General features: G+C 38.8%; 1 protein-coding gene across 1 annotated transcript in view; it reads right to left on the bottom strand.

Annotated features, from left to right (window-relative positions):
• LOC133055565 (uncharacterized) overlaps nt 1-17,013 on the bottom strand; it is a 190,748-nt gene that overhangs the window by 80,707 nt on the left and 93,028 nt on the right. The window contains 2 exon segments of the mRNA XM_061140722.1: nt 6,455-6,750; nt 7,495-7,744. Of these exon segments, the coding sequence (XP_060996705.1) occupies nt 6,455-6,750; nt 7,495-7,744 (546 nt within the window).

Genomic DNA, 17,013 nt, shown 5'->3' with positions numbered 1-17,013 from the left:
GCAAACAAAGGAAATAAAAAATTATATTTACCAGTTAAGAACACAACTAACTAAAGCACAAACTAGAAAACAAAACTAAAGCAAGGAGGCAAGTGGGGAATAAAGCAATGAAAACAAAACTAACAAATATATTGAGAGAAAATGAAATAAAGTAAAGAAAGAAAGAACAGTTATGTAAAGTTAAATAGAGGTTAGATGAAGAGGATTTGTATACATTACAGATTAACTGCAAGGGGAAAAGAACAGTAGGAAAAGCAAACAAAGGAATAAATGTATAAAAATGTAATAGATTTGAAAAGATTAAAAATTAAAATTAAAAAAAGAGAAAATAAAAAAAAGAAAAGAAAAAGAAGAAAAAGGAAAAGGAAAACCCCACAGAACTGCAAAAGCCCAATGTAGAGGCAGAGGTTTATATCAATAATAAAAAGTGTGGCTGAATATACACATATACACAAAGACCCATAAGCAAAATCAAAACAGTCCAACCAAAATAAAGTACAATATATTGAACTGGCAAACAAAGCAAACAAAAAAAGATTAAAACCAGTTAAGAACAAAACTAACTAAAGCACAAACTGTCAAACCAAATTAAAACAAGATGCCAAGTTGGGGGTAAAGCAATGAAAACAAAGCTAGCAAATATGTTGAGGGGAAAGGAAAGAAAGAAGACACATACAAAGTTAAATCGAAGTAGATATAGTAGATTCATATACATTAAAGATTAACTGTAAGGGGAAAAAAACAGCAGGAAAAGCTAACAAAAGAATAAATGTAGAAAAATAATAATATGTTAAATTAAAATTAAAAAAACAAAAATAAGGAAAGCTCCACAGAACTGCAAAAGCCCAATGTACAGGCACAGGCTTATAACAACAATAAAAAATGTGACTGAGGGGGAAAAAAAGCTCAAAACTTCATTAGATTTCATAGTGCCAATAAAATCGACAACTACAACGCAGGGGCAGAGGAGGGGGGCAAGAAAAAAAGAAATCCAAAAAAGTCTACAGAACAAGTCAAAACACAAGAATAATAAATGTTTGTCTTGAGTCACTGCTGTGAGTCCTTTCCCTCGCTGGGAGTCACAGCCCACCTCACCTCACTAGGATGCCCTCCAACACTGTGCTGGTCTCTGGACCTGCTGTGGGGACAGCTCAGATTCTAATCTGGCCCTACTCCTGTGTGTTCTTGCCTCCAATGTCCACAACTATAAGAGCTAGTGTGTTTTCTTTTGTGAGAGTTCTCAATGTCATTTTATATATTCCATAGACACAGAGTTGATCATATGGATTTAATCTGCAGCTTGTACACCTGGTGAGAAGGTTTTGGGTCTTCTTCTTTAGCCACACTGCCCCTGGGCTTCAACAGTGATTTTATTTCCACCTATGCATGTTGGTCATCTACTGGGGTTTAGCTCCTTAGGCTGCCCTGGAGGACTTGGGTCTGCCTCAGTCAAGGCCAGGTGTGGAGAAGGTGCAGCTGCTTGGGACTCAACGGTTCTGGCAGCACCGGGTACTCACAGGGGAGCTGGTGGCTAGGGCAGAAGGGAATATAGTGCTCTAGAAGGCTATGGAAATCAGTTTTGGCCAATACACTCCTGTATTCTTGTCTGGAGAACACCCCTGACAGAGAAGCCTGGCAGGCCACAGTCTATAGGGTCTCAAACAGTAGACACTACCGAAGCAACCCTGCATGCATAGACCCAAGACTTTCTTTTTTTTTTTTTTATCCTGTGGCAGCTCTGCCCTAGTGAGGGTTGAATGTGAAGATGGAGCAGCTGCTTGGCTTGTGGGGACCCTGGCGGCGCCAAGTGTGCAGGGACACAGACTACCTCCACTGCAGGAGTTATGGCCCTATCAGAGTCTTTTTTTGAGCCTCTTGTAGCTGGTGATCAGAAGGCCTCTGTGGCCAGTCTTTCTCTGTAGCTCCACCCTCTCAGGCACTTAGAGGGCTCCCTTGCCTGGGGTCCTTCTCTGTTGTTTGGGGCATCAGGCACTAAAGGGGCCCCCCTGGTTGAGCTCCTACTCTGTAAATTGGCATGTCAGGCACTTAAAAAGGCACTCTGGGTGGGGTCCTACTCTAGTTCAGGGCATCAGGCATTCAATGGGCCAGTCTCTCTATTGTTCAGCTGCTGATGCTGGCTTTTGGGGAGAGAGAGGCTGTGGTGATGGCTCCACCCGCTATGCATGACTCAGCAGTCTCACCTTGCTTCCATGTCTGCCTGGCTTTCCTCCATAGGCATTTCCCACCACAGTCTCCTCCTTTACGTCCCCTCGATCCATCTCTCTGCAATCAACAGCAGCCCTCACCCTGGGAATGCTCCACAATCCCTAAACTCCTGCACCCAGCCACCGTGTCTTCCAGGGGACCAGCGGTCCTATCCGGGGGCTGTATAGCTGTGGCAAGGACTGTCTTATTCTCATTCCATTTAGGCTTCCACAGATCAGCTGTTTCACTCTCAACCTTAAATGTTTCTCCTCTGATTCAAACAATGGCCCTGAAGTGGGACTCGGACCCCTGCTTCAGTTCCTCACCCAATGAGGGCAGGTCCAGTCCTAACACTCCTTCTTTTTCCCCTAGTTCCTTCATTCTACCAAGTTTTGCATGGTTCTATATATTCTTTTCCACTGGTCAGGCACACCTGTCTGCTCTCAGCTGGTGTTCTGCATGCTCTTCTGTGTCTGAAGGTGTATTCCTGATGTATCTGTGGAGAGAGATGTACTCCACATCCACCTACTCCTCCACCATCTTGTTTCCTACAGCTTACTTTCTTTTATAAAGAACCTGATTGAAGAATGAAGACAAGTCTCATAGGACACAACCACCTTCTTGATTTGTTTGTCCACCTCTCCTTTTGTTACTATTCTTGCTGCTTTGAAATTGAAAGTTGTTCAGTCATGTCTGACTCTTTGTGGACCTCATGGACTATACAGTTCATGGAATTCTCCAGGTAGAATACAGGAGTGGGTAGCCTTTCCCTCCTCCAGGGTATCTTCCCAACCCAGGGATCGAACCCGGGTCTCCTGCATTGCAGTTGTATTCTTTATCAGCTGAACCACAAGGGAAGTCCAAGAATACTGGAATGGGTAGTCTATCCCTTTTCCAGCAGATCTTCCCAACCCAGGAATTGAAGTGGGGTCTCCTGCATTGCAGGCAGATTCCTTACCAGCTGAGACACCAGGGATGCATTTTTGCTGCTAGGGCTTTTTAAAATAGCATTTTTATAAATATGAATATATATACACAGAAAAGTTTTACTCCCTATTCATCACTACTACCCTGACCCCATGCCCCACTTCTTCTTTCCTAGCGATCCCTACTGATAGTCTCTGTAGCTTCTGGTTTATCTGTCCTGTATTTATCTTTTCAAAAGTAAGCAGGAATGTGTGTTACTCTTTATGTCCTTTCTTTTCTTATATGAAAACAACATGCTATAATACACTTTTATGCTTTGTGTTTTCATTTAACAGAATGTTCTGTAAGTTATCCAACTCATAGAGATCTTTCTCATTATTTTTTACAGCTGTGTGGATATATTATACTTCATTCAAATATATATATCTATATGCAACTAGATTATTTCCAGTATTTTACATTTACAAGCATTCTTGCAATAAATTACCTAGAGCATATGTATTTTTAAAATGTTCTACATGTAGTTTGAGCATAGATTCCTAGAAGTGAGACTGCTGAATCAAAACATTGATGCATATAAAGTCTTATTAGGCATTGACAATTTTCCTACCAACGCGTTGGACAATTCCCATTTGAGGATGAATGTTTTCCAACATTCTCACCCATACAATATATTATCATAGATTTTTAAAAAGTTATACTAGTCTGATAGGTAAGAAATGGTATGTATTATTCTAACTTGAATTTATATATGAGTGAGTGAACATAACTTCATATGTCTAAGGACCATTCTTACATTTTTTATGTAAATTGTCTATCAATGACTTGTCACTGTTTTTTTTCAGCTTCTTAAGCCTGGATCTTTTAATTCTTAATAATTTTTAATTAAAAATAAAATGGACATATTCTCTCTGACAATCTTATCTTCTCACGTTCGATGGAGGAATAAACATTCTAACCAGTGAGCAACCAAGAAGACAGAAGGACCAAGGATGAGGAGCATTGGTCCAAGAGGATACTTGCCTCTCAACATAGTGTTCTTTGCAATGCACTGCTTCTTTGTGCTTGATGAGAGTTCCATGCCAGATGGCACTTTTTATTGTATAACTGTCATTTTAGCTAGCCACCACCCAAGATGATGTGGCTGTGTTTGTTTTCCTGATAAGTGCCTTTGTCTTCTTTGCCAAGAGCATTTGGGAGAAAAGGCATCATAATACGTAATATCAGAACACCACAAAGTTCATTATTTTCCCCTAATAAGTTCATTATTTTCCAAATGTAAGTCTTTTTGATGCATATTTTAATTCCAAAAGAAATAATAAAGATGAAATGATTTCAGATTAAACATCTATATGTTCCTTCTTTACAAAGTTATATTACAGAAAAGAAATTCAAAAGGATAAATAGTAATAACAATAGAAAATAAGAAAATACATGATCATTGGTTCATATATTTTGAAAATTCCTGAAAGATAAAAAAAAAAAGGAATGGATTGATAGATAAATAAGGGTAGAGGAAATCTGAACTAAAACATACATAAGAAAGAGGAATTACTCCCCACAAAGGATCAAAAATACCCAAAATAAAAGGTGGTTTCTGGACAACTGTCATAGAAACTAATTAAAGGAAAGCATTGTGAATATCTGGGTCACAAGGGCTACTACCCTCCTTCCAATATCATCACTATGCAGTGAAAAGTTACACTCAGAAAACACACTGATTCCACTTAGTATGAATTTGGGCTAGAAACAGAGACCAAAGCAAGTCTTAAGAAACACAACAACTGTGAAGGAAGAAGACAGGAAAAAATGTCAACTTCAAGCTTTATTTAAGGTCAGGACTTACTGCCATTTTGTTCATTGTTTTCTGACTGTTGTGTAGGTCCTTTGCTTTTTTCTCTCCTTTTGCTGTCTTCTTTTGTAATCCGATGACCTTCTGTAGTGGTATGCTCTGATTACTTTCTCTTTATACTATGTGTATATACTGAGTATTTTGCATTGTGTTTACCATGAGGCTTACATGAAATACACTTATAATAGTCTATTTTAAGCTGATAACAACTTAATTTTGTTGCACACAAAACCACTACACTTTTATTAATTTTAGCATTCAAGTTTTTGATATCACAATTTACATCCTTTTACGTTGTGTATCCATTAACAAATAACTGTTACTATAGTTATTTTATTTATTTTTACCTTTTATTTTTTTTATGTTTACCTTTTAACATTTATACTACAATAATAAGTGACAGCATTAGTGTCTTCTGAATGTCAGTAAATTTTTAACTTTGTAATGTGTTTTCACTTTCATATGATTTCATATTCCTAAATATCTTTATCTCTCCTTCAGTTTTAAAGGATAGCTTTATTATTTAAAGTATTCATGGTTGATACCTTGTTTGTTTGTTTGTTTTTCTTTTAGCATTTTGAATATATCATGTCACTTTTTCCTGGTCTGCAAGGTTTCTGCTGAGCAATATACTGGTAACCTTATTGGCGGGGAGAAAGGTATGGATTTCTTAAATGTGATGATCTTCTTATCTCTTCTTGCATACAAGCTTCTTTCTTTGTCTTTAATTTTTGACAGTTATTGCAATTGTGTCTCAGTGAAGTCTACTTTGGATTGAAACTTATTGGAGTATTTTGAGCTTCATGTACCTGAATGCTCATATCTTTTCCCAGATTAGCAAAGTTTTATGCCAGTATTGCTTTATAAAAAGTTTCTGTTCTTTTCTCTCTTCTCCTTCTGGGATTCACATAATGCAAATATTATTTCACTTGATGGAGTCCTTTAAGTCTCATAGGCTTTCTTCATTTCTTTTCATTCTTTTTTTCTTTTTTTCCCTTTGACTGGATAATTTCAAATGAATTATCATTGAGTACACTGATTCTTCTGCTTGGTTGAGTCTGCTGCTAAAACGCTCTGTTGCATTTGTTTTTTTAAGTTTCATGAATGTATTCTTCAGCTCCAAAATTGTTTGATTCTTTTTATATGTTTTCTATTTCTCTTGGAACTTCTTATTTTGTTCTTGTATTGTTTTCCTGGTTTTGTTAGATTGTTTATCTGTGCTCTCTTATAGCTGTCTGAGCTTATTGTGACCGATTATTTTGAATTATTTGTCAGGAAACCCATTTATCTCCATTTCTTTGGGATCAGTACTGAAAGTTTATTGCATTGCTTTGGTGTTACGATGTTTCCCTGATTCTTTGTGAGCCCCGTTGCCTTGCATAATTGTCTCACATTTGAGGAAACTCTCACCTACTGCAAATTTTATGGATTTTGATAAGTCCCCTGTGAGTGAAATCTGAGGTGTACTACTGTTCTGGGATTAGTCACGAGGGACGTAATGCAGAGGGGCAGATGTTGGCTCCGGATTTGAGGGGGCATGGTGTCCTGTTGGTTCAGCCAGCTGGGGTCCATGACGTCACCAACTGCGTGATCCTGTGGTGAGACGTGCGGCAGGTCCATGGTCGCCACAGGACTGTTGAAGCCAGATGGCAGTGGTGGCTGAACCTGCAGGTGTGCATACTTGACTGTTGGGGCTGACTGTAGGTGCCCGTGTGGTGGCAGGGGATGGCTGTATGCCCACGTGCAGTAGTGAGTCCCAGAGCCAGCTATCGAGGAAAGAAAGTGAAAGAGGAAGTCGCTCAGTCCTGTCTTACTCTTTGCGACCCCATGGACTGTCCATGGAATTCTCAAGGCCAGAATACTGGAGTGGGTAGCCTTTCCCTTCTCCAGGGGATCTTCCTGACCCAGGAATCAAACCGGGGTCTCCTGCACTGTGGGCAGACTCTTTGCCAACTGAGCTACCAGGGAAGCCCTGAAGGGTGAGTCTGCATGGGACAGGAATCGAACCTAGGTGAACTGCTTGGAAGGCAGCTATGCTCACTACTACACCACCGATGCCACACTATGGGGGAAGTCAGGGCTAACTCTAGGTGCATAAGCAGCTATGATGATCCAGGCCGTTGAGACAGCGGGGGCTACTTGTATGCATGCATGGTGGCATAGGTCTATGAAAGTGCTTGGAACCAGCTCCTGGCACATGAGCAGCTGTGGGTGTTTTGGCTGTCAACAAGCACTAATGTGGGTGCAAGGGCTGGTCTCAAGGGTATTCAGGGCAGTGGAGTCTGGGGGTAGGAGTTGGGGCTGGAAATATGCAGTACACTATTGCAAAGGATAGCCCCAGGCATGCCTGGCAGTGAAATCCAATGACAGTACTTAGGGCTGGCTCTGGGTGTTTGGGCAGCTTCAGGGACCTAGGTTATGAGTACATACTCTTGTGGCTATAGGACTAGCCGTGGGTGCATGCATAGTAGTGGGTGTTGACCACAGAGGCCTGGACTAGCATTGCATACTTGTATAGGCACGAAGGCCAGGACTGTCTGCTGACATGGATTCCAGGGCCCAGGACACCTGTGGCAGGGCCGGTTGGAGTAGCTCTGGCAGGTGGGATGGAGAGGAACTCAAATAGCTGAAGTCTGTGAACACAAAAGTTTGTGGGCCCTCAGTTGTGAAATCTTCAGGGAGTGTGCGGCTGCTTTGCTGGCCACTGCTTTCTTCGGTGGAAAAAGCAGTGGGGTCCTCAGCAGAGCTGTACGCTGCGTACTACAACAGGGTTCTCATGGATCTAAGCTCTGGGGGTCCACAGCATTGATAAAGGCTCTTGAGATGCTCAGCAACAAAGGCTGTCGTGGTCCTCTTTGCAGCAGGCCATCAGGAGTCATGGTCACCATGCATGCCTGATCTGATCGCCCGTGCCCTTTCCCCTTGTTCCTTTTAGTCTCTAGATGTCTCAGCTGGTCTCAGGGCATGATGAAACTGAGTCAGGTCTTTTGTGCAGTGCCCCCAAAATCTGAGGAAGCTGGTCACTCATCCCACTCTCCTTTCCCCAGTGAGGGGAATTTCCATCTTGGCCATGAGTAGTGCCTGCCTTTGGGGGCAGGGGCTCATCAAGCCAAAGAAACTGTTCTTCCTACTTTCTGTGTGGTTAGTCACAAGTTTCTTTCCTTTTTTATTTTTTGGCTCTGCTGTGTTGCTGAAGCTCCTTAAGTGGATTCCTGAGTTAGCTCAGAGCTATTTTCGTTGGTGGATAGCTGTCTAATTGTTTATCTTTCTTGAGGGATAGAGGCTAGGATCACCTTCTCCACAATTTTGGTGATGTTAACTCATTTAACTTGCATTCTAAGTAAAATGAAGCTAGAATATAGTAGAGATAGAACTTTTAAGGTTATGAGAAAAATAATTTGTGCTTGGATTTATATAATGAACGTCAGCTCACTGGCTTAGGGGTATGATTCTCATTTTGTGTGCGAGGGTCCTGAATTCAAATTCCGGGTGAGCCTGGCCTTTAAGTTTGGCTTCCCTGTTGGCTTAGACATTAAAGAATCTGCCTGCAGTGTGGTGGTCTTGGGTTTGATCCCGCAGTCAGGAAGATCCCCTGGAGAAGGGAATGGCTACCCACTCCCGTATTCTTGCCTGGAGAATTCCATGGGCAGAAGAGAATTCCATGGGCAGAATACAGTTCATAGGATCACAGAGTGGGACATGACTGAGCCAGTAACACACATACAGAGAATTATATAAGTGCTAAACCGTGTCTTGACAGGTTTCCGAGGTGGCTCAGTGGTAAAGAATCCTCCTGCCAATGCAGCACATGCAGATTGGATCCCTGGTTCGAGAAGATCCCCTTGGGAAGGAAATGGCTACCTGCTGTAGTATTCTTGCCTGGAAAATCTTGCACACAGCAGAGCCTGGCAGGGTGTTGCAAAAGAGTTCATGGTGTTGCAAAAGAGTCACATAAGACTTAGCGATAAACAACAATAATAACAAGTTACGTCCCAAGTGGAACAGAAAATGAAACAAAAACAAACAAATAAACAACAAAAAGCCTTAGGCATAAGAATAACCCAGAAAATTGACCTCAGTAGAGCATTTTTGGAAAAAAAAATGAGTGAATGAGGTTTCCTAAAAATAAATATATATTTTTTTGATTTGCAAGAACTGATGCCAAGAACTACTTATATTTTCTTTATGGATTTTTTTTTTTGTGTGTGTGTGTGTGTGTGTTTCTTCTAGAAAACCAGTAGAACTTTTCTTTATTCTTGGAATTCAGGAATTTTACCCACAAAACCTGTCCAGAATTCTGTATATGCTTTAAAACTATAAATTCACATGCTTCCTCAACTTAGAGAAGTTTCTGTCTTATATTTGTTTAGTAATATTCTTTTGCCTGTCTATTCTTTTTTCTTCTGTGATACATTTTTTTCTTTTTTTGGTCAATTAACTTTTCTTCAAATGCTCCAAATATCTGACTCTTTTTCTTTATTATTTCTATTACTTTTCATTTATGCCATCTTTGACATATTTCTTTGATTTTGTCTTCTAGGCCACTAAGTAAGATTTTAGTAGTGAATATTCTTTATATAATCAACTGTATTTAAAATTATAAATATATAAACATATATTTCCTGAAATAAGCTTTATGCTCTGATTCAGTTTTGCTAAGTGGTTTTGCTTCTTTTGAGTTTATTCCAGCTGGTGTCTTCTCTTTCCAGGAGATCTATCTTTCTATATATTGATTCTATTTTCATTTCCTGTCTCTAATGGCTGAGCCCATTCATAAGTGCTGGCTCTCTAGGGTTTACTTATCAGAAAACTCTGACAGGAGTCCTGCAGTTAATGGAAAATATAGAATTCACTGTTACCTCTCAGTGATGGTCAGTTACCAAGGCATGACTCCCTGACTGTTTGCATTGCCCCCAGATATTTAATGGTGGAGAAATTTTTTTTTTTTTTTTTAAAGAAATTTCAACTAAGCTTTCTCAATTACAAAAGAGGGAAGAGGATATAGCTTACTAATGTTCATTACTCCGGAACGTATATCACATTCAGCTGAACTTGGATAGTTTTGTGAATAATGGGGCTAGAAGGCCTTGGACGATGGCGCCTTTCCTGTCTTTGTAGTGTGTTGTGTGATGAGCCAACGTGGCCATCCCAGATCCTGCTTCCTCTGTTGAAAACTGTGTGCCGATCCTCATTATTTTGGCCCATCAGGAGGTTTGGTCACTTATTTCCTAGAGCAGAATTACCCAATAGTGAGAGATCTTAGAAATGTTCTTTGGCAGAAAATGATGTTAGCCATCAACAACATGTATACGTGAAATAGGACTTAGTATGACTGAGGAACAGAATCTTTAATATTTCAAATTTTAATAAATTTAAATTTAATAGCCACAAGTGGTTAGTAACTTTCATATTAGTAGTATATCCCCAGAGCATGCTTTAGGATCCATCAGCCCTGTTCCTTTTACGAGCATACAAAAATTGAGGAATTGCCTTGGGCATATGCGTACCTTGGCATTTTTGAGGTTGTCTAACAATCTAACCTTCTTAAATCCAACTTAAATGTGAGATGATTTCATTGTGTGAGGTTCGGCTGGTGAATGACAACTACAAAAGATTAGCCATAATCTTTTATCTTGACTCTATTTGTCTCATTCATGCTTTGAAATAGTAACTGACTCCTGGAACTTCCCTGAGTTTTTATGGCCTTGGATTAAGAGTTTTTCTCTTTGCCTCAGCCTCTGCTTCTGCCTTGATTGGGATACTGATACAGAACTAATCTGCTCTCTGCCCCTAGGCTACCTCCAATTCTATCAGTGCAGTTTATAACAAGGCGTTATTACCTCTGCCTGGCAGGGGATGCTTGGTAGATGTCTGCTGAGATCATGCTTTGCCAAATCCTCCGGCTTTTTCGTATCCACATATCTGAATATCACATCCATTTGAAATGTAGAAGAGGATTTGGCACATGTAATTTAATAGGCACATAATTCTCTAATATTACTTACTCTGGGATCATTGACCAGAGTCTGAAAAGTGAGGAAAATAGTTCTGCTCTTTTCTGTCTGCATTCAGTAGTGCTAGCTTCTCTCCCCCATACTAATGGACACAAGACAAAGGCAAAAGACTCCAACATCTGGTATTTTTCTACCAAATACTGTACGGCTTTAGCTATAAGGAACCCAGTGTTCGTGTCCTTGTATTAATTGATGATAGTCTCAATAGTGATTTCATTATTGCATATCATAAATTCCCCAGGATGGATGTATCACTTGCAATAGTTCTTTTTGCAGGCATTCATTTTTATATTCTTTAGGATTTCTTGTGCTTGAGATGAAGAAGAGATAATAACTGACTTAGGGGAAAATTGAGACCTATAAACATATTGAAATCTATAAGCCTATAAACAGAAAATTGAGATCCATAAACATAAATTGAGATCGTATAAGCAAAGGGCATGAAACGTGGGGGCCCTTGAGCTATGGACTGAACGCTGTCAGGACTCCACCTTCATCATTCATCCTGCTTCTGCCTTGTCGGCCTCATTCTCTTGAGTCAATATTCTCAATGAGCCTGTCACTTCTCAAGCTCACATTTTTCAACTTTGTTGCTATAGAAAAGATATTTTAAAATTTATTCTAAATTAAAATTTTCTGAGAAAATACTCTGCTTGAATCATATCTTCCCACCACCATTCTCTTCCTCTCTTCTGTGACCTCAGAAAGCATGGCAACTCTTACTAAAACTGCTTATTTTTAGTTGGAAAAGAGATACAATTTCCCCAAATGAAGGATTCTATTTCTAGAAAGAAGAGAGGTTTTCATAAGAAATTTACTGAGAAATAAGAAGACTGAATCTAGACTACTTGCTATACTAGACTTCAATCAGCGGTCCCTGCAAAAAGAGTGTATAAAAAAAAGGGGGACATTTCCATTTAGATCAGACATCTAGAATTTTTTGTGACCTTATCCTTTCTCTTAGTTGAAAACCTAAAGAATGGAATAGATTTAGGATACAGCGTAATCTGTCTCACTCAGCCACCTAAAAACTGTCTATCTAGGCATTTTTGGTAGCGATAGGGGAATTTTTGCTCTTTGTTCAAAGTCATTGTGAAGTTTCCAGAAAATTCTTTGACTTAAAATGAATATGAAGAGAATTACTGAATTTGCTCTGTGAAACAGACCTGTGAAGAACGTAGTCTACAGCTCCAGCCCCAATGGACTCTGTTCACTAGTAAACAGGACTCCCAGTTCTTAATTCTCTCTCTCTTTCCCAGTTACATCTTTGCCTTTGAGCTTTCTGTCTCTGATCTTAGTCTATCTGCAAATCACTCATACATACTTTTTTTTTTTGCACTTCTGTTTTGTTCCTGCTCTTACATTTGCTAGCTGAACCCTATCCACCTTAGCCACTTGAAGACTTAGTCTTTGCAATTACTCTTGCTGTTTCCTGTATCATTATTTTTTCCTCTTCCATTGGTTCATTCCCATGAGCCTTAAAGATATTGCAGGGTCTACTATCTTACCATCTTTTTCTCTGTTCCTTGTAAGAGGATGTGACTCAAAAACTACACCCCCTGGTTCTATTCCTAATTGTCACTTTAAGCCACTTCAACTAGGTTCTGTTCCCATTACTCCACTAACTGTCACGGTCACTGTGCCCAACATTTTCTCAAATCCACTATTCAATTCTCAGTTCTCATAATACTTGAATGTTTATGAGCATTTATTTGGTCAGTCACTTTACCCTTTTGGAAACACTTTTGTTCACCTGACTTCTGGAATACCAGGCTTACATGGTGTTTCTCTTCTCCGTAAGTCTTGTTGCTAACTCCAAGTCTACTTTTTCTTCAAGATTTTGAAGTGGAGAGGACTCAGTACTTTTCTCTTCTTGGTCTATATTCCCTTTGTTACATGATCTCATCTACCTCCATGGTTTAAACAAATTAGTAAATGTATATCAATATATTGATGACTTCCAAAGTTACATTCTCTATATCTATCTCTGTATTTCACATTACTTCATAGATATCTAATAGGTATGTTGAATTACTATATCCAGAACCAAATCTCCCAATATGCTTTTCCTTAATCTTCCCAGTTTCACTAAATGACATCACTGTAATCAGTTGTTAAGATTAAAAATCTTGGAAGCATTTAATGTCACTTCTACCCTCATACCCGTATCTAATCCAACAGCACTTTGGATATTTTTAGATTGCTTTCTTAATCTAATCAATTTCACCCCTTTCCCAGCTAACAGCGTAAGCTAAGCCTCTCTTGTTATTCACCTGCACTAATATACTAGACCTCTAACCAATGTCTTTGCCTTTACATCTGATCTCTTAAACACTCCTGGTCCAAAAGTCATATTAATCTTTTAATTTATAAATGATAACCCTCTACTCCTTTCTCAAAACATTCTAATGGCTGATTTTGCACACAAATAAACTTCAACTCTCTTCCATCACCTCTAAAGTCTGCGTGATCCGACTCCTGATCACCTCCTCAATCTCACCTTTTAGCCTCAATAAGGTTTCCCATTGGTTACATCTCTCCAGTCCCATAGTGCTTGTTCTTTGCCTCACTTGCAGAATTTCTTTCCCAGGAACGAGATCCACTGTGATTGCTCTTTCTTTGTTTGAAACAATTATTCCTCAGATGACTTTTTTTTTCAGGACTTGCTTCCTTCATCAAGGTCTCTATTCAAATGTTGTGTCTCCAGAGGTTTCACCTGACCACCCTATGTAAAATAGAGGCCAACTCCCAATCCATCCCTTTACGGAAGAATTCTCCAGTCTATGAGGCATAAATTGTACCAGTTGCCAAGTATAGGTCCCCTTACTTCTTGGGATGAGCAGACAATGCCTGGACAGACTGTGTCTTCCTGTCCCCAAGCCACCACCAATTCCTTTTGATGAAAAACAGCCTTAGGTCACTTAATCAATGTGCTGTTAAATATTGTCATTATTTACCATTACGTGAATGAGTTTGGAAAGCACACTGTTTTAGCCTGCATTATTTCTTATTGCACTTCTTAGTATGAATGACTCAGCCAAATGCAATTGTATCATGTGTTTACATATTTAATTGTCTGCTGTCCATTTTCTCCAGCATCATTTGTACTCTAAAAAAGAGGGACTTTGTCTGATTTGTAAATATCTGCAGTTCAAATGAGAATCTCTTTTTACTTGGTACAGTGAAGTTCAACATCTTTGGTGAATAATTCTATGAGACTTAATATATACATAAAATCATACAGCAACCTTAGAAAAGGTTGTGATCAGATCCGCTCTCCACCACAAGCCTCTGGCAACCACTAATCCTTTTTCTGTTTCAACAGTTCTGCCTTTTCCAGAACGTCATATAAATGGAACCTTAGTTATTTGCAAATATTTTCCTTCTACCCTATGACTTGTATTTTCATTCTCTTAATATTTTCATTTGAAAAGTAGAAAATGTTAATTATGATGAAGTCCAATTTGAAATTTATTTAACAAGTTGTGAGTTTCGTGTTGTATCCAAAGTATCTAACTCAAAGTCACAACATTTTCTCCTAATTTTTCATCTGGAAATTTTATATGGTTTAGGTTATTCAAGTTACTTTTTTTTTTTAGTAAAATTTTTCAATTTGTACCTTTCAAGGATTTTTTTTTCATTTTATCTATATTGATGGATTTTTAACATGAAAATACTCATAGTATTCCCTTACTTTTATTATAATGTCTGTAGTATCTACAATGATATTCCTTTTCTATCTCATATTGCTTATGTTTGCTTTGTTTTTTCCTGATCAGAATGGTTAAGATATAAACCTATTTTAAACCATTTTAAAATATTTTATTGATCTTTTCAAAGGGATAGATTTTGATTTTATTAATTTTTTCTATTTTCTGAGAATGTTATTTTTATTCCTTTGTATGTATATTATTATTAGTATTTTATTATTATTATTATTTTTTACTGGCTACATTTCATAGACCATTATTGAGAGAGGTAGCTGTTGGGTCAGTCTAGTCAGAAGACTAGTTTTGGGTTTTAGTGTTACTTTTGGTTATCTCCAGTGAGGCACCTACTTACAAGTCCTCTAACCTTACCTTGTGTTTAAGGGTGCGATGGTTTGTCAGAAGACTTTCCTCAATGATTTTGCTCCACCCTGAGTTTTAAGGCTTCCCTGTGTGCCTGCACCTCTGAGAGAGTCTCTCTCCTCTGTCTTTCCCCTCACAGCGTTGCATTTCTGTTCCTTGTTCCTCAGTATCTGGTAGCCTGGTGTGCGGTGGGCAGCAGGTGTGTGTTACAGGTGCTCCGGTTGAGCTTTGCCTTAAAAAGCTCCTGTGATCTCTCTCCTTCCCTTAGTGGTAAGAGACTGTGCCCAAAATGATTAACTGACCTCCTCCAAAAGGGAAAGATGACTTCCTCCTCTTCCTCCTCTTCCTCTCTCTCATTCCTTTATATTTTCCTACTGCAATGAGCCTGTGCCTTGGGAATGACAGAACTGACTCTCACCTATTTATTCAAGGGTTTTTTTTCCCCCACTTAGGGGACAAAAGTTCATGTGGGATTATGCTACATAGCAAGCCCATGTGCCACAGCTACTGAGTCCACATTCTAGAGCCCCCTTGCTGCAACTAGAGAAAACCTACACAGTAGTAAAGAACCAGCACAGCAAAAAATAATTAAATAAATAAAAATTTTGAAAAGGAAAAGGCAAAGATATTTCTCTTAATAAAAAACCCTGGGCATGCATCAGGAGAAAAACATGATCTCAAAGGATATATGTACTTTGATGTTCATTGCAACACTGTTTACAATAGACAAAACATGAAAGTAACTTAGGTTCATCGACAGAGGAATGGGTAAAGAAGCTATGGTACATATGCACAGTGGAATATTACTCAGCTGTTAAGAAGAATGAAATAATGCTATTTACAGCAACATGACCAAGAGATTATCAAACTAAGTGAAGCAAATCAGACAGAGAAGGAGAAATACTGTATAATATCCCTTATATATGAAATCTAAAAAGAAATGATACAAATTAACTTACAAAACAGAAAGAGATTCACAGACTTAGATAACGAACTTATGGTTGTGGGGGATCAGGGACAGTTAGGCAGTTTGGGATGAACAAGTACATAGTGCTATATTTAAAATGTATTACCAAAAAGGACTTATTATATAGTACTTGGAACTCTTCTCAATATTATGTGGCAGCCTGGATAGGAGAGAAGTTTGGATGCATATATATGTATGACTGACTTCCTTCTCTGTTCACCTGAAGCTATCACAACATGGTTAATTGCCTATATCCCAATATAAAATAAAAAAGTTTTTTTTTTTTTTAAGTTAAACACCGAGTCATCGTCTTTAAAAAGTTCATGTGGGATTATATGACTCTTTGAGTCCCGAGTCATGGAAGGAGTACTTCTCTGGCCTTCTGCCCTGCCCCTCCTCTCTCCCCGAACACTTCGTGAAGACCCACAGAGAGGAATACCCCAGTGGGCATGCACTTCTCTTGTGCATGAGTCTCCCAGGCTCTGTCATCTTCATACCAGCCCAGACTTGGCCTTTGGAAATTCATTAATAATCGCAGTTGAATTGGTCTCACCAGTTGTTTGCTGGCCTCAACTTTCCCCCATGTTCTTCTCAAGGTCAGTCAGTCATTTTGTTCTTCTCTTCATGGATGTACTTATATTTCTTTGCATTTCAGGCAAGTTATTCATCCTGCAACTCTAACTCTTGGACAAATTCAAGAAAAGCTATGATTTTTAGATTATTTTGGCTTTTAAGAACTTTTGTTAGGCCAGAATTTTTCAACTTTCTACATCCTGGGTGGAATCTATCAATGAAGGTATTACTTGAACAAATGAGGTAAGTTTAATCTAGTTACTGTCATTTTTGTTTTTTGTTTTTTCTGGAAAAACACCCTTTCTCCTATTTGGGATACTGTTGTAGTTATTTATCCACACTAGGTCCTCAAGATTTGGGAGAAAATGAGTATTTGAAAATCTATAAACAGAGATTTCTATATTG

This window comes from Dama dama, chromosome 5 (genome assembly GCF_033118175.1).
Source record: "Dama dama isolate Ldn47 chromosome 5, ASM3311817v1, whole genome shotgun sequence".
NCBI lineage: Eukaryota > Metazoa > Chordata > Mammalia > Artiodactyla > Cervidae > Dama > Dama dama.
The sequence above is the reverse complement of the archived record's forward strand: the minus strand, read 5'-3'. Positions and strand labels throughout refer to the sequence as shown.